Genomic DNA, 24,302 nt, shown 5'->3' with positions numbered 1-24,302 from the left:
TCCGAAGCTCGCTGGAGGCTACAATAGCTAACTATTTTGCTCTTAATACCGGATCCACAGACTTGATCCTCACTGAATGGGAGGCCTTTAAGGTGTTGGTTAGGGGCCATTGTCTGGGACAATGAGGGACGGTTACTCCTACTTGAGTCACAAGCTGGCAGCAACCCGGCGAGACAGCAACATCTTGATGCTGCCCACACCGAACGCACAACACTCCTGGACCGCCTGCGCTGCCATAACTAGTTGGCGCACTCAATCGCTCCCACTCGACCGCAGACAAGGCCAGGAGACTTCTGGCCTATTTGATTAGGCAGGAACTTCCCCAGCGCCCCATACATTTCTTACTTGACAACCTTGGTCGGGAACGTAGCACCCAGAGAGACATTCATGCGCTGATGACTGAGCACTACACTCGTCTGTATGACAGCCTTCTGATAGGTAACGCCCATGATGTGGGATCCTTCCTGGACACAGTGGAGTTACCCACTTTGACGGTGGACCAGTCCCTGGAGCTAGACCCCCTCATATTGGAAGACGAAGTGAAGGACACACTACGTGCCTTGTCCTCGGGTAAAACTCCAGGGCAAAACGGTCTTCCAACGGAATTTTTCAAAACCTATGCGGAATATTTGGTACCGCAACTACACTCGATGTTTCTGGAGGCAATCTCAGAAGGGACCTTGCCCCCTCACCATGTGTAACGCTAATGAGGTGTCTTTGATGAAACCTGGTAAGGACCCCACATCGCCTGGCTCCTACCGACCGACTGCTATATTAAATTGGGATTATAAGATCCTGGCAAAGGTCCTGGCCAAACGACTAGCTCTGCTAGTCCCTGATCAGGTACACTCTGACCAGAATGGCTTTGTTCCACAGCGTAACACGGCCCTGTACCTACGCCGCTACTTTAGAGTGCCGGAATATGCCCCAACAGTCTGGCCGTGCTCCAGTTCCAAGGTATTAGATCTTGAGAAGGCCTTTGACTCACTGGCCTGAGACTTCTTCTTTGCTACCCTGGTTCATTTTGGAATCGCCCCTACTTCCTCAGCCTAGTGCAACTGTTATATTGTAATCCGTCGGTTCGGGTTCGGACGGGCCCATATATTTCAGATCCGAGTCAAGTGCGGCGTGGGACCCGGCAGGGATGCCAGTCGTCCCCGCTACTATTTGTGTTACCGGTGGAGCCGCTGGCGGCTCATATCTGCACGCACGTTGATATGGGGATTGAACTAGGCGATGGCATACACACCATTTCGCACTACGCCGATGACCTGTTAATATATGCCAGGGACCTTCATGATATTCCCCCTTCCCTTGATCGAGCCCTTAGCCTTTTTGCGCGAGCCTCCAGGCTGCGAGTCAACCCGACAAAGTCCGTACTCTCCCCGTTCCTAGGGGATACTCCGGATCCAGGCTACACACTCTGGGGGGCACCGGTGGCCTATTGCACTGACCCTTTCCGTTACTTAAGTGTTTGAGTTTATCGCTCCAAAGCCGACCTCTTTGACATAAATTTTGTCCGAGCTACCATGGCGATTCGATCTCAGATGGGTTTCTTGAAAACTCTCCCATTGGCGATCGCTGGTAGAGTCGCACTGGTTAAAATGGTGGTTCTTCCCCGCCTCCTTAATTATTTTGCTGCACTACCCCTCATCATCTCCCCCCCTTCTTCAAGCAGTGGGAAAGAGTATCATGAAATTTCATATGGGGGTCTTCATGACATAGAGTGTCCATGGGAAAGCTTTATCTGCCTACTGAGCTGGGCGGCATCGCAGTGCCCAATTTTGAGCAGTACTACCTGGCCTCCTAACTGCAATGGGTCGCCAGGTGGATGTCCTTCCGTTATCTACTAGACACAGCCTCTCTGCAGCCCCCGCTACTGCTGAAAACCCTACTCCAGATTTTCCATCCCTGCTTCACACTTAGACCTCCAGATATTTTCCTCCTCACTGTAGCACACAAATGCTTTCGCAGGTACTTTTTCCTCACTAGAACCACCATTCCGCACGCACCCGCCATCCCACTTTTGGGAACTCCACGGGGGACACCTACAGGACTGCAGCGGAGTTACATCACTGGACCTTGGAGGGGATACAGGATGTGGGGAACCTTTTTCAAGAAGGCACTCTTATTCCATTCCAGGACCTCATAGTAGGGGAAAATATCCATAATGGACAGTTCTTATTACACAGAACAATCATGGCTTCCTTAGCATCCAAATGGGGCGCGATCTCCTAGGATCCTCCAATACCCCATACTTTGCAATACCATAACGTGATGGGGAGAGGGAAAAACCTCATGCTCTGGTTCGCATCCTCACTTCAACAACAAACGGGAACAGATCATACTCGCCTTCGACTTCACTGGGAGGAGGCCCTGGACAGAGCGTTTACTGAAAGGGATTGGATGGCTGCCCGTAGCGGTCCGACCCGCATCCCCCTGAATCAACCATTCCGACAGATACAATTTTTCATTCTGCATCAGGCCTTCCTTACCACAGCCCACATAAACAGGCACTTCCTCCACTTAGATGCGGCTTGCCCCCGCTGCCAGCAATTGGATGCCAACTTGATACATATGCTTTGGGGATGCTCAGTCCTGACTGACTACTGAAACACTGTGACAATTACCCTCATAAGCTGCACAGCCCGCACCATTTCTCCGACCTGGGAAGCCCATGTATTGCACCTCTTCAGCAGAAACAAGAAATATAGGGCTGCCACACGTTTTTTAGATCTAGGCCTAATGACAGCCAAGTGCCTGATCATCAAGCACTGGAAATCCCCCCTACTGCCCCAACCTCTTGCTTGGGGCTGATCCTTCTCCAACTGGATGAGGGCGGAGGGTGCGGTGCTACGCCGAGAGGACCTGCTTGACATCCGAATGTTCCCTCTGGCACCTCAATGGGATGCGATGGTCTCCAAGCTTTCAGGGGCAGACACGGGATCCCCACCTGTATTACAGAGGATTATCACTCAGGGTGCCTTTCCCACTGAAGCGGACGAACACCAACACCCAGTCTGCCACTGCCCCTCTGCCACAGACCCCACTGCCACTGAGTCTTAGAGGTGTTTGAGGTCCTCCAGTGAATTTGGCTGTGGCAGTAGGTCTTGGGCGACTCTTCCCTACCCTTCATTCACTTTCGTTGTCCCCATTTTGTTGTGCCCTATGTCCCTGGTTACGTTTGAACTGCACTGCTCCTGCATTACTCACATACTACTCGATGCTGTGATTTGTCAGCACCACTCTGTCTTTCTTGGGATATTGCCATAAGCTTTGAGTTAATTAATGCACACTGAATTTTCATTGTCATGTAGTTATTAGTCCAAATGTACCTTGTCACTGACAATCGATTTTCTTCCCCTTTTTCCATCTGTTACATGAGTGATACACTGACTCTATGTCTTGCTGTCTGCATTTCTCGCATACTACCTAATGCAGTACCTTGTCAGCACCACACTGTCTTTCTTGGGACATTGCCGCAAGCTTTGATGTAATTAAATCTAATAATGGTGGGTGACCCAATATACCCTTGCGGGCTCGGGCAAATACTGAAAATAAAAAGGTACCGGCAAGGGAATTTATTCAAATCAACATTTACAGCGCTCAGATTGACAAACTAATTGTATCAATTTATCTGGCCCAACCTTATTGGAATCTGTACAAAAGTTTTTTTTAGTTTGTCTTGTTGTGACATGAAAGAACAATCAAACAAAAGAAAAATCAAAATAACAACAGCAACACGGGAAATCTTTTATACCAAACAGATTGTTTTATGTATGTAAAAATTTGTAGTTTCAAAGGGTACAGCTGTGGAGTTGGGGGGATATGGAAAGCTCAGGCGGGCAGGGGGAAGAGAAGTGAGTGAGTGAGAGAGAGAGCGAGAGAGAGAGCTAGAGAGAGAGAGAGAGAGAGAGAAAGAGGGAGAGAGAGAGAGAGAGAGAGTTTGAAAGGAAGGAAGGAATCAGGGGGGAAAAGGATTATGGTGTCTGTACCTAACTCAACAGGATCCAAATAAGCTGAAACGTGAAGTCTGAAGTCTTTTGCTTATCGTATTTACTATATTTTTTCGGTAACACCACAGTCCTACCAGTGTGGGTGTACATCTGTGGAAATGCACCTCTATCTGCTTCCTCAACCTGGGATTTGGACCCCATAGTGTTTCCTTCAACTTCCCTATGGTGTAAAACTGGAAAACCTTCCGTGCTGTCTAAGGTGTAGGTGGGATGCTTGTCATCAGTACCTGTCTTCGCCACCAGGGTTGAGTGTGATGCCCAAGGTTCCCTGGTCCACCCACTCCAGGACGAAGGGCCTTTTTCCCACAACATATCACTTCCCTGTGGTTTCTCTCCCCTTAAATTAAAATCTTAGTTGTCTGACCCCCACCATGGGGATTTTCTCCCCTGTAAATGTGACTGGATGTACATCAGTTTGGTGTAATTGATTTCCTATGACTCCGGCAAAATCATTTTCCCATACCTCATTTTCCATTTAGTCGCCAGCCCCATAGTTTACATATTTTCCATTTAGTCGCCAGCCCCATAGTTTACATCTTAACTCAAACAATCCAGGTAACAACACCCAACCCAATTAGTATTGGAACATCCCGCTGCGTAATCTTTATGAACCCCTCTCGGGATTGGATTATAATGATTGACCGGCTATCCAACCTTTGGTTCTAGAGGCTAATATAGATTGTACGGGTACTACTGTTACCCCAGTTAATGCTCTATGTTATGTTGAAGTTCCAAAGGATAAGTCATCGCTAAGCGAAAATGGGAGTCCTGATTTCCTGAGAGGGACTGGGACACGAAATTGGTATTAGAATTGGTGTTACAAGCTGATTTAAACACAGAGAATGCTGAAATGGTGATTGGCTCTAAGGGAGGGCTTTCTAACAGTATTGATACAAGGAGTGATGATGTTCCCACACATGAAGGACCGAGTTATAGGAGGTCTTTTTATGACAACATAGTCCCTCCTTCACATGATGTAGTTTATTCTTCCCCCAAGGATAACTCTAGAGTTCTGGCGGTCCCATGTGGTACCAAGCTTGGATGTTGGAACATAGCTGGGCTTGAGTCTCTTGGTTTTGCTAGAAAAGGGAAAGGATTTGTCAAAGCGAAGGTCTGTGCACACGTTTTGAATGCTTACTAAAATAATATGTAGAATACTGTACTATCAAATGACAATGCAACCAGTACTTAGAAACACTATTGAAACAGCAGGAGCTGCTGCTCAATTAACTATGGATGGTGCTGCAGAAATTACTTCATTAACATTAACAATCTTCATTGCTTATATGTGTGTGTGTCACTGTTGGGTGCACTCTAAGCTCACACTCTGCAGTTTGGTGCGTCTATTTTGGTCTCACAGTACAATCACACATCAAGGCATTATGGTGTCATGAAGTACTGTGGTGTGCACATCACCGAGTATGTGCCTGAGAGGAGACTTCACACACTTGAGGAGGAGGTAAGCGTAGTCCTATTTAGCTACAAGCAATGTTCATCCTCCCAATGGGATCCTCTGGGGAGCGAGCGCAGCAGTCTCCCCCCGCGGATTTTCGCCTGAATTGGGCAGACCCAGCGCGAGGACGTGTTAGAGCAGGCCAGCGCGCGCTAGACAGCTGCGTAGGCGTTAGGCAGGGGAGAGGCGCCATTTTAGGTTCCAGTTGTAGGAGATAGGAGCGTTTTAGGCGAGGCTGGGACATTTTAGGTAAAAATAAATAGTAAGGTATTTATTTATACATTGACGCTCATCTGCTTTGGCAATGGTTAAGAAGGAGGCACGGCATGCTCCGCGTCATAGCAGCAGCGGGAAGAAGCGACCTATTAGCGGTCGGTGTGGATGGTGCGGCGAATGGTGTGTGGAGGGCCATTGAGGCGTGCAGGCCGCCTGCGTCAGCGCGAAGAGGCACAAGAGGCTCAGCTAGAGGAGTGAGGCAGTCTGTGGGGCACGCTCGTCAATTGGCGCTATGGAAAGGTCAGTCTTCCCGCTCCCTCTCACCAGCATTGCTCCGAGGGTCTGGCTGTGTTGTCAGGCGGCTGGGTGAGTTGGCTACCCCCATGGGTTCGAGGGAGGGGTTAGCAAAGGGCGGACCTGGCTCAGGTCCCCTGCTTCAAGAAAGTGGGAGGGGCAGGACAGCAAGAGCAGCTCCAGCGAGGCAGATACGGCCCAGACCAGGGCCTGTATTCAGCGTGCCTCAATTTGTAGAATGCAATACAGCAAAGGGGGCTGATAAGCGCCGGCCCACAACAGCAGTTACAGAGGCACGGCAGTTACAGCCTCAGCCATTAGTTGACTATTCCAGTGGAAGCGAGGAGGATGTAGTGGTCTTGCCTCATCAGGAAGTGCGCCACAGGGGCCAGAGGGAGTTTTTGTCCCCAGGGGTTATGACCAGTGAGCCAGAGTTTGAGGAGACAGGGGGGTTTTTCAGCATTGTTGAAAATACTACAGAAGATGTTATAGACAGACAAGTACCCGGCCAGGAGGGGCAGCAGGCGCAGGCTTTTGAGGAGAGTTTTCAGAGGAGGGCGGCCGGCCTGCCAGGACAATGCCAAGAAGACTTTATTCATTATATGTATGACAATGGTTTGGAACATACCAGATTTAACTGCGAATACATTTTCCCGGCTGGGCGCCAGGCACCAACAGGCTACGGGACTGAAGAACAGGATTTGGGCTCTAGATTAGATGGCCAATGGGTGTGGGTAGAACATTCCACATCTTCGGCCTCACAGCAGAGTAAAGGGAGGTTGGGGGCCACAAGCAGCAGGGTGCCACTAGCGGAGGAGGCAGATAGGGTGCCATTTTGTCCAATAGTTGAGCAGGTCCAGAGTAGGAATCAGACAGAAGGCAGGCGAGCATATGGCAGAGACTTTGCGATGGATAGGGCGGCCACTGAGCAGAGTGGTTTTAACGTGGAATTTTTGGCGGATCCACACCAGGCGGACAGGCCTTTGGAGCGAGGGTCTGTTTTTAATTGGGCAACATATGATGGGGGTGTGGGGGATGGGGAGTGTCCAGGAGGAAGCCAACAAGTCTTCGCCCCACAAGCTACGGGGGCAGGGAAAGTGGCATTTGTGCAAAATTCGGAGGAGCGGAGTGTGGGGGAACAATTGAGGAGCGTGCACAAAAGGGGCACAACTCAATCAGAGGGCAAAGGGAGGGGAATGTGGACAACAAAATCTGTTCATTCATTTCAGGTTCAAGATGAAGAGGCAGATTCTGGACTGCAGAAGGAGAATCTCGAGCGGATATCTCAGTAAGATTTGAGAAGAAGAGAAGAATAGCTTCCAAAGGGTAAGCCGCGTTGGTGGGGGGCATGGGATGTTGTTTCACAGGTTGCTGGTAAAATAGGTCCAGGAGCAGGAGGTTTCGGGGCAAAGGCAAGTGGTGGTTTCACAGTCAGGTGAGAAGGGTGGGAGGACGGCACACAGTCTTAGGCATGAAGGCACGGAAGATAGATCCTCTGTGCCAAGCAGGTTACCGTATATGGGCATGTCGATGTCGCTAGGCACTTATTTGTCACAAAAGAGGAAACAAAAGATATGGCAGCATGAATATGTAGACGTTTTTTGCTTGCTGCATCGAGATGTGCAAGCGAGAGAGGGGTCAAAAGAGGAGGAGATGGAACTGGCGAGACGCCCTAGAGTACCTAGAAATATAGATAATTGGTCATCGGCCTTTTTAATTTTTGCTAGCATTTACTGCGAGAAATATCCGGAGAGGGCAGTATCACTTTTCAAATACATGGACGTGGTACAGAAGGCACACATGCATTTTGGTGGCTTTTCCTGGCTGAACTATGACGAAGAGTTCAGGGCCAGGATGAGTATGTCTCCTGATAAACCATGGGGGGACATAGATACGGAATTATGGTTACAATGGATGTCATCCTCTCAACATACAGAAACTACACATACAGCTAGTGGGTTGCCGGTAGCGTACCGGCCCTTTCCAGGGCACGCCGCCCAGGAAGGGGCGGGGTCGTTTGCAAGGGGACATCCAAGCGGCATGGGCTCATGTTGGAACTACAACAGAGGTTATTGTAACAGGCCATACTGAAGGTTTAAGCATTCATGTTCCCAGTGTGGAGGTAGACACATGCTCTTTCAGTGCCTTACACCAACAACAGACACAGTTGCACTTAAAACACAAGAACCAGACCAGGCAGCAAGAGGGAGGGGAGCTCCACTCCCTACTATACCAAAAGGCTTTTACCCCAATTAAATGGGAATTGTTTGTCCCTTGTTTAGACAGGTATCCAGACAGGGAGGCGGCTGCCAAACTATATTGGGGGCTTAGGGATGGATTTAGAATTGCTTACCAGGGCCCCAGAGGTAGGCGCTGGGCAGAGAATTTAAGGTCGGCAAAGAACTTTCCGGAGGTAGTGCGAAAGAAACTGGAAGAGGAGGTCCGTTTAGGTAGAGTGGCAGGCCCTTTTGAGGAGATGCCGTTTGTTCATTTTATGCTGTCACCATTAGGGGTCATTCCTAAGAAGTCTTCAGGTGAATTCCGCATGATACAGCACCTCTCATGGCCAGAGGGTAGGTCAATCAATGATTTTATTGCAGACGAGGACACAGCGGTCTCTTACACCACAGTTGATGAGGCTTTGAGAATGGTAAAAAGTTTGGGAAATCAGGCTGAGTTAGCCAAATGTGACATTCAGTCTGCGTTTCGATTGATCCCTATTCACCCCCTAGATTTTGAGCTCATGGGTATGCAGTTGAATGGCTATTTTTATTTTGACAAAGTCTTACCAATGGGGTGTGCAGTATCCTGTGCCCTCTTTGAGTTATTCAGTTCATTTTTACAGTGGATTTTTCAACAAGAGTGCAGCAAAGGCAAGGTGTGTCATTACCTAGATGATTTTTTATTCATGGGCCAAGCGCAATACAGGCATTGTGAGAAAGCTTTACAATTTTTTCAGAACATGGCAAAAACCTTTGGGGTGCCGTTGGCACCAGACAAGACGGAGGGACCAAGTACACAGATTACGTTTCTGGGAATAGAAATAGATACTGTGGCGATGGTGACAAGACTTCCTCAGAAAAAATTGGAAGAAATTAAGTCATGTATTCAAGAGGCGCTACAGGCAGACAAATTACAGCTGAGGCAAGTGCAAAAGCTATTAGGATATTTGAATTTTGCGTGCAGAGTGGTGAGGGCAGACAGGACTTTCTGCAGGTTGTTAGGCATGGCTATGTCGGGAGCAACTCTGCCGCATCATAGAATCAGGCTAACCAGAAGCATAATAGAGGACTTGAAAATTTGGCTTGTGTTCCTTGAGGAGTTTAATGGCGTGTCTTTATTTTTCATCGAAGAGGGCATGAAATGGCAGGTGCAACTTTATTCAGATGCATCAGGATCGAATGGATTCGGTATTTTTTGGGACGGGTGCTGGTGCGCGGAGGTGTGGCCAGAGGTGTGGAAGTCTCGGGCCGTAGTATAGCTTTTCTGGAGCTATTCCCCCTTCTGGTAGCTTTGCAAGTATGGGGTCAGGAGCTTAGTAACAGAACAATCCTTTTCCACATAGACAACATGTCAGTAGTCAATCTGCTAAATAGGCAGAAAGCAGGAGACAGAAGAGTGCTGGGCCTTTTGAGGGCTTTCATGTTGTTGAGTCTGCGTTTGAACATAGTTTTCAGGGTAAAACACATACCAGGTATCAATAACACAATCGCTGATGCACTCTCTCGTTCCCAGTGGGACAGATTTCGTGGGCTGGCTCCGGGAGCAGCAGTCAAGAAAACACCTGTGCCTCACAACGTCTGGGCCATAGGGGACTGAGGATCCTACAGCTGGTGGAGAATTCAATAGCAACATCCACCCAACGGAGTTACATGCTGGCATGGCATGAATTTCTAAGTTATGTCAAGAATCTCGACATTGTAAAAAGAGAAGAGATGTATATCCCATTACTACTTGACTTCGTTTTAACATTAATTGATAAAGGGCTTTCACATAACACCATAGCAGGAAAGTTAGCGGGGATTTCTTTTTTTGGTCAAGTTTATTGGGGAAGGGACCCGAATAACAATGTCTTGGTGAAAAAAGTTTTGAAAGGTTTGCAGAGGGAGAAGGCTGCAAATCCACATACAAGAGCACCAATAACTTTTGATTTGTTACAGCAATTGCTGAGGTCGTTACCTGAGTCCTGTTACAATTTACATGAAATTAGGCTTTTTAGATTAGTTATGATATGGCTCTTCTTTGGAGCATTTAGAGTTTCTGAACTGTTAGGTTTGAGGAATGAATGTGGGCTATGTAGCAAAGATGTTTATTTGGAGGGTGACATGTTAAAAATATGGTTACGCAAATCAAAAACGGATCAGATTGGGCAAGGAGTGTGGATACACCTAAATGTGACACAAATACAAGGTTGTTGCCCAGTAATAGAGTGGAGGAATTTCCAGTCTTTTAAAGGCTTTCTGGGTGGGCCGATCTTTGTACATGAGTCAGGTGAAAAGCTTTCGAGCCACCAGCTGGTGGTGGTCATGAGACGTACGCTTTTATTATTAGGTTAAAGCCAATGAAATATGCAACGCATTCCTTTCGTATAGGGGCGGCATCAGAAGCAGCTTGTTTGGGGCTGCGTTGGAGTGTAATCAAGAGGATAGGCAGATGGAGTTCAAATTGCTGTGCCCGCTATGTGAAGAAATTAAAAAGACAAAAAAAAAAATAACAAACAAGACATGAGTTGTAAGCATAAGTTTATATGGTCGTTTTGAGTGTTTTAATAGAATGTTTTTCTTTCATTCAGGTGACATTCTGGGTTTGCGTCCTGCCAAAAAACAAATTTGGATCGTAGGACATTCATTTGTGAAGTGGGCTGCGATTTTTGCTGACAATCAAATCTATGGAAGGAATCTGGGCATCCCCAGCGCTGGACACAAACTTTACTGATGCGGTAAAGGGGGCATGCGCTGGGAGAATTTGTTTCCTTTATTAGCAAAGATCAGGTATGACAGAGGTGGCCCTGATATGTTAATACTCCACCTTGGGGAAAATGACCTGGTGGCATTATCAGGTTTAAGTTTGATCAAAGCCATGCAGTTAGATTTAGCTGTAATCTCCAACAATTGGTTAGGGACCAGTTTAGTGTGAACCAAATTCGTTTTTAGACAACAGTGGAGGAATGCCAGGAGCCACAGCGCTATGGAAAAAGCAAGGAAAAAACTAAACAGGGCTATGAAAATTTTCTGTGTGGGATTGGGTATTCAAACCATCGCACATGACAGCATCACTGGAAAGGAAGGCCATTTGTTTAGAGAAGACGGTGTCCACCTAACCAAATTTGGGATGGCTTATTACATACTATAAATAAGAGACATTTTATCAAAGGTTTTGAAAGTGGATTTGTGGGTATCTTCCGCAAGGGAAGAATAAAAATAAAAAAATTAAAACTCGGAACAGATCAAGAATGTTAAGAAAGGTTTTTGGTTTTGGGTGGGGGTCAGGAAAAATCTATGGTTTTTCCTGAGTGGCGGAATAGGGGGAGGTCAAGGTCTAGAGCGGACTTGACCATCCTTCATGAGAGAGGGTGGTGGGAGGTACAGGATGGGGGAAAGAAAAGAAAAGATGGAAAGTGAAAGATTTTGAAACATGGGGGTAATTCAAGAAAAATGAAGTTATATTGGTTTTGGATCAATACAGTTATAAACAAATAAGTTCGTAAATAAATGATATGGTTTTGGTACAATATGCAAATTCTATGGTTCTGAAGATAAGTGATGAATTTAAATGTTTGAAGGTTTTATGGATATTTATGAAATTGCCTGATCTTACGAATAAAGTGGCCTTTTATGCTACCAGTGATGTTCGTCTCATTACATGGGTCTGGATTATTTTGGGCGATTGGATCCTCGGGGGAAGCGAGCGCAGCAGTCTGCCCCCGCGGATTTTCGCCCGAATGGGCAGACCCAGCGCGAGGACGCGTTAGGGCAGGGCAGCGCGCGCTAGACAGCTGCGTAGGCGTTAGGCAGGGAAGAGGCGCCATTTTAGGTTCCAGTTGTAGGAGGTAGGAGCGTTTTAGGCGAGGCCCGCCACCCACCCCTTGGACTCAAAATTTTAAATAAATTTGTTTATGATGTTAATAAACTATTGTCTGATTCAGCAGAGATGTTATACCTGCAATATGCCACGGTAGGACAGGCAATTGATTTGTATCCTATTTTTGGTGCGGCGGAATAGGGGGAGGTCAAGGTCTAGAGCGGACATGACCGTCCTTCTTGAGAGAGGGTGATGGGAGGTACAGGATGGGGGAAAAGAAAAGAAAAGATGGAAAGTGAAAGATTTTGAAACATGGGGTGAATTCAAGAAAAATGAAGTTATATTGGTTTTGGATCAATACAGTTATAAACAAATAAGTTCATAAATAAATGATATGGTTTTGGTACAATATGCAAATTCTATGGTTCTGAAGATAAGTGATAAATTTAAATGTTTGAAGGTTTTATGGATATTTATGAAATTGCCTGATCTTACGAATAAAGTGGCCTTTTATGCTACCAATGATGTTCCTCTCATTACATGGGTCTGGATTATTTTGGGCGATCCAAGTGCTAATTATGGTGTGTTCAACACCGTAAAGAGATGCGCAAAGGTCAAGTTGGTATAACTTCACTCAAGGCTGAGGGAATCCTCGTACAAGTGCACCCCTTAAAATGGCTGCCGCTGTGCCTCCGAATCTAAAACGGCCGCCAAAGAAGTGCGCACCTTCTTTTTTCTCACAGGGATGTTGAAAAGTTACATTAGCGCTAAGCACGCTTAATTTCTTCTAAATGCGCCGGCACTCGCAAGGATGCGTGTTCAGGATGCAAACTTTAAAATTCTCCCAAAGTCCTTTTAATAACGTAGTAGCTGCTCTCCCTCTCCAGACTGAATCAAAAGTTATCACACGTGAAGCTCTCTGCTCGGGAGTCTCTGTTAGTACCTGAATGTCCCGATTGACTTGTTGGTTCTTGCTTTCTCTGCATGTATACAGTCATGTAGTTTGTCATATGCCTTGGTTCCACAAAGACTGGTTTCTCAGTATTGACGGTAAATTCGTTGAGCAAATTGCACAATTGCACCTTAAGTAACCGATGACTCAGGGTACTATCAGCTCATTGCCAAATTGTAAGGTTAATTCCACCCTAAACAAATCGTACATATACAGGATATTGAAGAAAGTACGTCATTATTGGAAAGGGAGAACGAACATCTGTACGAGCCAGTGGTGGCTCCCCAACTACAGTGGGATAACTTCCCCCACAATGCATTGCAGCATAAAGCTTGTGGTGGAAGACGAGACTGCAACACCACACTAATGCCCTTGTTTTCCGTCACCCAATCACGAAATACCGGATTTCAAAGCAGCGGACATAAATCACATTCCTGAGGCCTGACAGGAAGGAGTAGAACTTTTTACAACACAATTCGCATTGTAGTTGGTGGAGAGGTATGGACTCCTATTGCTTGGTTGCTGAAAGTTTACTTAGCAAGTTTTTACTACAAATATATGGATTATATATGTGGTGCAGCCTGATTTCGAGTCTGTGCAATGGCACACTATGAACTGAACTGTCCCCAAATTCTGGCAAGATATTAATGATAATCTTTTTCATGCATTGTAAACTTATCTTTTGGAAACACACTCATGGGCTGGCTAAAAGTTATGTCAATACTGCATGTAGAGCCTTCGGCAGAATCCATCATGAGCATCTTCGAATGATTTACATTTTAAAGCGACGAAAATCATGCTTTGTGCAGAATGATTATTTCATGCCATTTAAAAAAAAGTAAATTGGCAGGTAAAGCTCCAATCTAAGGGATTTGTTGAAATAACACAGGCAGGGTGAAGTTTTAAACGTTCTGAACCTGATAAAGGTACCCACACTGGACAACTGATGAGAATGGTAGGCCCAATCCCTTGACTTGCGTCTTTTTCCCATAAATAATGGACTTCCAGTAAGGTAGTGAGTAGGAACATGAGCATGCTTTTTCTTTATCAAATACAATTAATTAAGGACTATGCTCATTTCAGATGAGACTTTTGGCACCACGGCATGCATGAACTACAATTTTTAAAACCTGAGAAGATCAGCTTCGGGAAACATATTTTACAGAATTCACTTCCATTTGGTTAGCAGTGGAGTATGATATTCAAGAATTGGGAGGTTACTAGTCACCATTATATTACTAACATATCTAAACAAGAATTTACAGATCATCGCAGAGCTGACTTCCCTCAAATTGTCGGGCTACAGAATCAGAAAAATTGAAAACAGTGGAATAATGTATTTGTTCCTGAAGATATATTAATGCAGATTTTGCTGCTCTGAACTCACAATAGAAATCACCATTTAGTTTCACTTGGTTGAAACAAACAAAAACATTGACATCTTTAAAGCACATTTCTATTATGGAAACACTAATGCTAACACCAAATGTCCTACCTGGGGCAGACGTACTTCCAGAAACATTGGATTTAGCTGAGATAGAAAAGAAAAGAAGAATCTTTAAGTGCTCAAGGTGGAACATGCATGCCACACAGCAGTGAATGATTTGTAACTGTTACCTGTTGTTGATGCTGGGATGGCATCTGCAAGAAGAGAAAATGCAGAATTAGCACACAAGGTGACAACCATAGAGAATCAAGATAAATTGGGTCATGTGGTGTGAACCTTTCACCTCTAGGGGTACAGTTCCATTCTTGCATCTGTTAGTGAATAGTTCAAGAACCGACTGGACAGCAACGCACACAACTGCAAGGAACTTTTCAACATCGTGAAAGAGCTCTCCAACTCCAACGCCGGAAACAACGACATCCCCCCATCGCAAGACCTCTGCAACTCCCTCGCCTCCTACTTCCACAACAAGATCGCGGACATACACAACAGCTTCAGCACCCAACCGACCCACGCCACGACCACAGCAACGCCACCCACCACCACCCTCCGAGCCTGGACGCCGATCAGCACCGAAGACACCGTCCGCATGATGAACTCCGTCCACTCCGGATCTCCGACCGACCCCTGCCCTCACCATGTCTTCAACAAAGCCGACGCTGTCATCGCACCCCACCTGCGGGACATCATCAACACCTCCTTCGACACCGCCACCTTCCCCGAGAGCTGGAAGCACGCTGAGCTCAGCGCTCTACTCAAGAAACCCACAGCAGACCCCACCGAACTCAAGAATTACCGCCCCATCTCGCTACTCTCGTTTCCAGCCAAAGTCATCGAGAAGACCGTCAACAAACAACTGGCCGCCTTCCTCGAGACGAACGGGTCCCTCGACCCCTCACAGTCCGGCTTCCGAGCCAACCACAGCACCGAGACCGCCCTCATCGCCGTCACCGACGACATCCGAGCCCTGATGGACAACGGAGAGACAGCGGCCCTCATCCTCCTAGACCTCTCCGCAGCTTTCGACACGGTCTGCCACCGCACCCTAGTGCAGCGCCTCGGCAACGTCGGAATCCAGGAGAAGGCACTGGAATGGATCGTCTCCTTCCTCGACTGAAGAACGCAGAGAGTCCGCCTACCACTGTACAAGTCAGAGGCAAACGAAGTCATCTGCGGCGTCCCTCAAGGATCCTCGCTGAGCCCTACCCTCTTCAACGTCTACATGAGCCCCCTCGCGGCCATCGCACGTCAACACAACCTCAACATAATCTCCTACGCCGACGACACCCAGCTGATCCTCTCCCTGACCAACGACCCCGCCGCCGCCAGAGCCAACCTGCACGAAGGGATGAAAGAGGTAGCCGAGTGGATGACGACCAGCCGCCTGAAACTGAACTCAGACAAGACGGAGGTCCTCATCCTGGGCTCCTCGCCCTCCGCCTGGGACGACTCCTGGTGGCCCCCCGCCCTGGGCACCGCACCCAAACCGACGAACCACGCACGCAACCTGGGCTTCATCCTGGACTCCTCCCTCTCCATGACCAAGCAAGTCAACGCCGTCTCCTCGACATGCTTCAACATCCTGCGCATGCTTCGGAAGATCTTCTGGTGGATCCCCACGGAGACCAGGAAGACCGTCACCCAGGCCCTCGTCACCAGCCGACTGGACTACGGCAATGCCCTCTACGCTGGAACCACCGCCAAGCTCCAGAAGAGACTCCAGCGGATCCAGAACACCTCAGCCAGACTCATCCTCGACATCCCACGAAACAGCCACATCTCCGAACACCTGAGAGACCTGCACTGGCTCCCCGTCAACAAAAGAATCACCTTCCGGCTCCTCACCCACGCACACAAAGCTCTACACGACCAAGGCCCGAGCTACCTCAACAACCGTATCAACTTCTACGCTCCCAAACGCCACCTCCGATCAGCCAGCCATGCCCTCGCCGCCGTCCCACGCATCCGGAGAGCGACAACAGGAGGAAGGTCCTTCTCCTACCTGGCCGCCAAGACCTGGAACTCCCTCCCGGCCGACCTGCGCCTGACCCAAGACCTGGCTGTTCGAGCAGTAACGGCACCTCCCCCCCCCCCCCCCCCCCCCCAGCGCCTTGAGACCCTATGGGTAGGTAGTGCGCTCTATAAATGTCTTTGATTGATTGATTGATTGATTGAATACTGTGTGTAAATAAGTTTGGATAGTGATATCAGCCTGCTTGGGGGCCCATCATTATAAATGGCGGGCCACTTATCAATTTTGCAAAGCATGATGAGTGTCTGAGAAGCTGAGCAGAGGTCACCCTGTAAGGCACTCACCATATCACGGTCAGGCATCCAGGGACTTTACACGTGCTACATGTGCAGACACCTGACAGCCTGAGCCATGCTTTGCTGTACTGAAGATTTCATAGACATGAGGGCGTGACCTTATCAGTAATTCATTTTGCAGGAGAAAATGTATGTTTAATTACGTTTAAATTTGCAATAGCTAATGTAGGCCTGCATTTTAAAAAGGCTACTTTTTTTTGCCATCTTGCTTGGGACATATGAATATTTTATTTCTAGGTGAAGCTAGAGTTCTAACTAATGAATGTGATGCTTTGTTTTCTTTCTTTCCTGGGTGAAGAAATGTTTTCTTTTATTTGTGATAATCATGGTATCTTTTAAAGAAAAGCTAATCAGGAGACGCCTGCAGTGTACTGACTTGCTGCTGTGCCTCATCTAGATACATTTAATTTCAGTTTGAAGGATGCAGAAAGACGTTTGTATTGTGGAAGGTCCTGAGATCTAAGAAGCATAAGATTGTAGTATTTTGCTTTAACCTGCTAGAACCATCTCATGAGAACTGTGTATAGGTGTATCAAATGTTACAGTTGGGTATTTTCAGCTGGTGCAATGAAGATTGGACTAAGTGTATGAATTCAACTGATTTTCAATGCATCTTGGAAAAGGACCGAGTAGTAGACCTCAACCTCTTCTGTTAGTCATCACGGTGCATACTAGAGAATTTGCTGCAGACCCTACATACAACCTGTACTTGGCAGGATACCCCCAGAGCATATGGCCTGCTATTGACTGTAGAGTCCGACCTATGGCATAACATAGTACCCTGTCCCCATATGGTCATTACCCTGTTAATAGATGTTGCCCACTCAGAACCTGTTCCCAAATGGCCATTGGCCTGGCACTGCACCACAACTTTAAAGACATTTGACACTCACTGTGAATGACCTTGAGCCATGCAAAGTGGTGGTGGGCCACAGGGCTCGGCCTCTGTCCAGGTCCACTGCCCTTGGGTGTCCAAACCCTGCTATGCTTGGAATTAAGTTGTACACAGAGGAGTGGGCTATAGAGCCATGGAGCTGGCAAGGCCTACAACCCAAGCAACATGGGTGGGCATCCTTCCACTGCATAACATCTTCAGCCTTGTGCAGCTCGTTGAGTTGCAGGACACAGCATACAGCTAGTTCATGCACACAACCCACAAATTATCTTTTTTTTTACAACTTTTGGTGCCAAATTTTCTTTTTTTCATTACTTCATTTTTTTACAAAACTTTCGGTAAAAATCTTTTTGACGTTTTTATACTGACCTTTACTGCCAAGGAGATCTCTTATTTGTTCATCTCTTCCAAACATATGATTTTATTTCACCAGTTAAAGAATATTGACTAAACTGGGGGTGCCAATCATTGTGCTCTTTGACTTGGTTTTGCACATATTGTGGCTGGGTCTCTTGTTATTCCTCCTCATCCCTCCACTATCTGTGCATATCCTCCCAAGAGTACTTATTCAGATGCAATGCCCCATCCTTTCTCTCATTCACTTGTCTGGAACAAGTACACAACTGGAAGTCAACACTGTAGCTCATGGTCACAGAGTGCATGCGACTCCACATGCATTATTAAACTTCATATCACAAATTGGGTGTGTGGATAACTTCCACACCAAAACTCTCACTTTTGTTTGATGAGCAGCAAGAGACCTTGATGTGGAAAGCACCATCACAAAATCATCATCCTGCTGAGCAGAAGATTGCCCTTCCTGTGCCATGGCCCCTGCTTGTCTTGCTTCTGTGGATCAAATGCCATGACATTGAAGGAATCAATTTATATGGCTGTCTCTTTGAAAAGACCAATGCAAAATTGTGTCTTTCAAAGTAAAGTATAGGTTCCTTTTCTCTGGAGGCTAAGGGTTTATTTTGCTTATAGAGTGGATTGTTTACCCAATGAGGAGGCTCCTTTCTCTTTTTTAGTGGCATCATTGTTTCAACAGGCTAGGGGCCTTTTCAGATAGTCTGGATTGTTTAACCATTCAGAATGCTCCTTTTTTGTGTATTTAGATTTGCGGATCCTGGAAACTCACATAGACACAATTCTACGGTGCTGCCACAGTCTCACAACATTTCCAGATTATAAGCCATGTTTGGTTCTAGAAAGAGACACTATAACTTGTGGGAATTCCTGGGGGAAATGTGGAGGATTTATGAATCCCTGGAGACAATTAGAAAAATTTCAATACATTTCTGTGACTGTTATATTCCACTGTCAAATAGTTATTGTACATATATTACAATCACTTAACACTTGCCGGTTTCCCTTCTCTGTTTCCTTTTTAGGGAACGCAAACTTTTGCCAACTTTACCTATTGCTTCTGGGCAGACTGAGAAGCTCGGAGACAATCTATAGGAAGCTGCACTGATTACTAGTTTAGATCAGACCAAAGAGATCAGGTCTCCACCCGAGCAATTCTCTACCACCCAAGCTGGTGACAAAAACGTATCTTCAAAATATGTCACATGAACGTTACTTGACAAGCAATTCAGCCCCCAAAAATCTGGGAAATACTCATTGGAACATCCCTGAAGCACTAGTAATGTTTGGGCTTAAGGGCAATTTATTGTAGCAAAAAAGAAGAGGGATTATGAAGAGGTTGCATTTACATCCACCAACTCATTACAGCAAGCATTCCGTTCTGGCAACACATCGCAAAAAAAGAGATCCTGCAGCAGAAGGTTGAAGGTGACCCATGCTTCACCCCTATTGGCTTGCACTGCCTTGGCTGCATGACGGTAATCTTCATTAGAGAACGTATTGCAAGACCACAAAGAAATTGAGCCCTGTTACACCACAAAAATGCAAATATATATATTTTTATCCATGTTGCAATTCCACTGTTGTTGTATTTTGTTGTTTAACCCCAAAAAATTAAAAGTACACAAAACTAAATTGTTTCCACGATCCTGATCAGGGTTGTCATGCTCTGAGTTTGCCAAAAACTATTGTCTCCCCGATAAGAGGAGACTCTAGTGGCACTCTGCGCTAGCTTAGGCAAAATAGGCTAACATATCCGGTGAGGGTGCTCGGAACCAGTCTGCCACCAAACCCTCCGTATATGTTATTCGGAAGCGCACATCCTGTAGAGGATATAGGAACTACACGGCATGGCGCCCAACATTGGTTGGGTACTCATTTAACAGTAGAATCTGAGTAGTTCAGTTGTGCTATTCTCAGAGACCCCTACTTACAAAATACCAGAGACGTCTGGAGTGGGTGGACACTAACTCCGCCACAACTGAGTAGGCAAAAAATCCTATTTATTAGCTGCTGGTTAATCAAGCCTCAAGGACACAGTGTTCATAAAATTGTGCATTAAAACCTTATCTTAGTTCCCTTGAACAAACTTCTTCTTTACAAAAATGACAGGGGCAGGAGGTGACGTAATAGTAGATCTGCACCTCTCAGCCAAAGAAGAAGATGGAGACGCAATTCCGATTGCAGAAAAATTCCGAAAAACAGTAACCTTGAGACTGCTAGAGCATGGATTATCATCCTGGGGGGCATAGTAGTTTTCGTGATTGAGGCACATGAATCTAACAAAACAGAGGTATTTTATTTGTGGGGATCATTCCAGCAGAAAATGCAATAACAAAGACATTTCACTCTTACACAGAAGGACATGCACCTGTAGAATATGGTCCGTTCAAGGACATAGAGGTTCCACTTACGTACCAGGAATATTTTTACTGGTTTAAAGGTACCCTACCCCACATAAGAAGAAGAGTAAGATTAGGCCCGCTCAGAGGAGAAGGGGCAACCTGGCCGATATTAGCTGCCTATACACCACATCCTGATATTGAAACAATGCCATAAGGAGACTAACTCATACAACGCAAAGATTTTAATAAAATTTACAGCAGCATGATGCAATTCGTCATGAGGACTTTCACAGTCCAACCAGCAACAGTTGCAACAAATGGTAGTCATTCATTATACCAGTTTTTAAGAAGGGGGATAAGTCACTCCCCAGTAATTCTTGCCCAATCAGCCTGATTGATATCGTGCAAAAGATCTTTGGCAGGTTGATTTTAAACAAAGTGCAGGAATGGGAGCAGGAGCAGAACATCCTATCTCACCTACAAGCGGGATTAAGAGCCTGTATTAACACAGTCGACCAAGTATTGCATTTTGCTATGCTTTACTGGAAGACTGTCCAATTAGGTGGTGGTAGTTTATATGCTGCCTTTATTGATTTAAGGGCAGCCTTTGATCTTTTCCCAAGCCCGATCCTGTGGTCTGTTTTTACACAATATGGGTATGCCTCGTGCCCTTCTCTCACTAATTATGAGACTCCATGAACACAACTATGCGCAGATCAGGTGGGGTTCTCCTGGAAGCGTTACCCGCTAGTTTCCAGTAGAAAGAGGGGTACGACAAGGCTGTGTCCTAGCGCCAAAAGCATCACCAGGTGGGAACTAAACAGGGTGACCTGCAAGTGGAAGCTACTCTACTTTCCAGTGCAAATTCCCAAAGCCTCTGGCATGGAGGCCACCCAGTTTCCCTGAAACAAAACTTGGAAGCAAAGAATGCAGAACCTCTTGTTGCAAAATTCCAGTGCCACTCACTACAAAGGGAAAGGGACGGATGACCTTTACGATTCTGGACAAACCTGATACTAACACTTTAGCCGACTGTCGGGTCATCTTCCACCGGAAAGCACAGGAGCAGAACGACGTAAGATCCCAATTCCCTTTTCCAACTTCCCAGTCACTCACAGTCTAAATACAGTGCAGGTGTAGAAATCAAAAGGTGGAAAGGGGTAGGGGACAGAGAAGAGACAGCTACACCTTTCTTCCGGTTCCTCACAGTTATCCCTCTTCTGGTTTGTTGTTATACTGCAAGTAAGAAAACCTGTATACTTACATGTCATACATTTTACTTGAGTAATTATTAAACAACGTATATGTCAAATATACAGTTCATCTTATTGGTCACCTACCCAATTGTGGTGGTAGCTATTGCCTCTCTTCTGTTGTCTTGTTTAATTAAAATAATGTTTCTTGTGGTACGTCTCTTTAATTAGTGTTCTTCTCATTTTCCAGGTACCTTCACTGGTGATTTGAGAGTCTGAACTTTTCCTTATTCACCTCTCTGTGTTTGGTAAGTATTCAGCAATATTCAATAATTCATTCTCCTATTCTTTTTTGAGAGGGTAATATAGGTTGTAATTTCAAGCCTAGATACACGTGTGACTAATTACTTATTGCCCAGAACTACAAAGCACATGTGGAAACGGTATGCTCTAATGCTGCGCAACCAGAAGCTTCAATTCTGTTATTGAGCCCAACAGGGGCTAATGCCAACTAAAACACTGAAATCAATAATGCCAACTCAAGCGCAGAAGAGCGGCTTGAATTCTTGAATGCGCTCTAATCACTAGACTTGCGCACACGCCGAACTATCAGAACTTACCTGCGCCTGAACGGAATACTGTTCCCACCGAAGATAAACAACTGCTGTATGCGCAACAAGTCTTCGCTTAACTCCTGCTCAGTAACAAGACACTAATTCCCTGAGATACTGTCTTGGTTCTGTCATACGCACTCCTAACTATGTACAGAAAAACTAACGTGGCAAGAATTAGAGCGCTACTCTCAGACACTTAGGATAAAAACCACGCAGCGAAACTAAACGACGAAGCAGAATATATGACGACGCTACCCGGACTAACTAAGCGCGCTGCAAATCAGAATGCTGCCAATACCTCCAAGAATTCAGGTGAAGTGCGAGGATTCTTGTTTTTCAGCTCCGAACGTTCTAAAGCTGCCTTCCTTCCCTAGTGGCCATCTTGGGATTTCTCCATTGACTGAACCTAAGCCTGGGTACACCATTTCTAATCTTATGGCATGCCTGATGTGTGATTACATTAATTGACACCTGACTATCAGTGACTGATGGCTTGGTTCTGACACCAACACAGGAATATGAACTTTTGGAGTTGAATGAGTGGTGATAATTGACTCGATAACAGCTCAACATTGGAAGGTTACCACTTTGGATATATGTTCAAAAATTAATCCTTGAAGGAAGAATTTATTCGAAATACAATGAAGAATCAGCTAAATTGTGGAAGAGTGCTAGCATTTCCGCTTACGACTCAAATATAGTGAAAACACATTCCAGTGCCCTGAAGAAGCCCTTGTAGGGTGAAATGTGTTGGCTGTCCCTACTTGTTTGTGAAGAAAACGAAATAAAGAATTTTTCTGCTCACATGGAAAACAATGAATCAAATATAATGGAAACTTGAACGTCTTTTAAGATTGTATTGCCTCTCATCTTTTTGTTAAAACTTGTATTTAATTTATGATCATGTGACAGCTGGTCAGTACATAAGTTGTGACTTAGGTGTGACTATACTGGGTGGTGCAGTTATTTGAGCCTTGCTGCCTTTCTCTGTCCCTAAAGCGAAAGGGACACCTGATGCAACAGTGCAACATCTTACTGGGTCCACTATGCTTAGAAAGGAAGCCGACCCGACCATGCAACAGCATCTGAGGAGTTGAGGATAGTGTGGTACACAAAGAGCTTTCTCCTCTTGGGTGGTATGTGCACTTTACCTCGACCAAGAAAACTGAATTTAGATGCCCATGTGAACTGGCTGTTCATTTTCTCCATACACTAGGAAGGGGAGAGTAAGCTGCTGATGCCTCACTTTCCCTCTGAGAGAAGACATTCTTCATGCTGAGCCATGATTTTATGCATCTGTGTGCAGTCTAAAATTACTATTCTTTCAAATAAAATCTGCTGCAGAAATTAGCTGAACCATGCTCGTGTTATGCTCTAATCAGATGTACAGATATCTCATTCTAATACACCAAGAAGATATGTAGATGAGTTGCTGCAAACTTCGGCCCAATCTATTACATGCTTCGTATCTGCAAGGTGACTGAAGCCCCATCACAAAAACCGTGTCAGAACTGGATTGAAATGTCAGTTTAGGGCCAACCAGCAGTTGAGAATGACGCATTGCATTGGCCCTGCTAGACTTATGTGAAACAATCCTTGTAGAGCTGGATCAAGATCAGCCCATTGTCCCCGAGCCACTTTCCCGGATGTATGTCAGTTTAACGCGATCTTTTAGATCGCGTTACTTGACATCACGGGCATTACAACGCAAGCCGTTAGAGCGACTTGCGTTGGAGGGCGCTGATTTTGGAATCTTATAATTTTATATTCCAACACCAGTCCACGTAACAGTAGGGAGGGTGTTGGAATATAAAATTACAAGATTCCTTGTCCAACAGCGCCATCGAGCGCAAGTCGTAGTAACGACTTGCGTTGTAATGGCATTGTTGTAAAGGCACTGCGGTGTAAACACCGGGTTGTAAACGATGCTCCCCCACTTTACCAATCAGCGGCCTTCATCACAGTGGATCATTTGCCTGTTCTCTACAGACTCAGATAATTTGCCACAATCTCTGGTGGGGCCCCTCTTTTTCGCCCTGAAAGGGCTACATTAGCTGCCTGTGTGAGCATGGCCTAAATTGAAACCTCAGTGCATCACTCAGAAGGTCCTTTAAGACAATGGTCCTTCCTATCTCTGCCTCATTATCACCACACATACA

At 46.0% G+C, this 24,302-nt stretch overlaps 1 protein-coding gene across 1 annotated transcript in view; it reads right to left on the bottom strand.

Moving 5' to 3' along the window:
* The window catches only part of LOC147712228 (scavenger receptor cysteine-rich domain-containing protein DMBT1-like), a 105,634-nt gene that overhangs the window by 28,438 nt on the left and 52,894 nt on the right, over positions 1–24,302 (bottom strand). Inside the window, exons 5-6 of the mRNA XM_086919603.1 lie at positions 14,570–14,593; positions 14,448–14,483 (exon numbers count right to left, since the gene is read on the bottom strand). Of these exons, the coding sequence (XP_086775729.1) occupies positions 14,448–14,483; positions 14,570–14,593 (60 nt within the window). The remainder of the gene's footprint in view (positions 1–14,447; positions 14,484–14,569; positions 14,594–24,302) is intronic.

This window comes from Lissotriton vulgaris, chromosome 5, assembly GCF_964263255.1.
Source record: "Lissotriton vulgaris chromosome 5, aLisVul1.2, whole genome shotgun sequence".
Classification (NCBI taxonomy): Eukaryota; Metazoa; Chordata; class Amphibia; order Caudata; family Salamandridae; genus Lissotriton; species Lissotriton vulgaris.
Note: the sequence above shows the minus strand (reverse complement) of the source record. Positions and strands in the feature narration are given on the sequence as shown.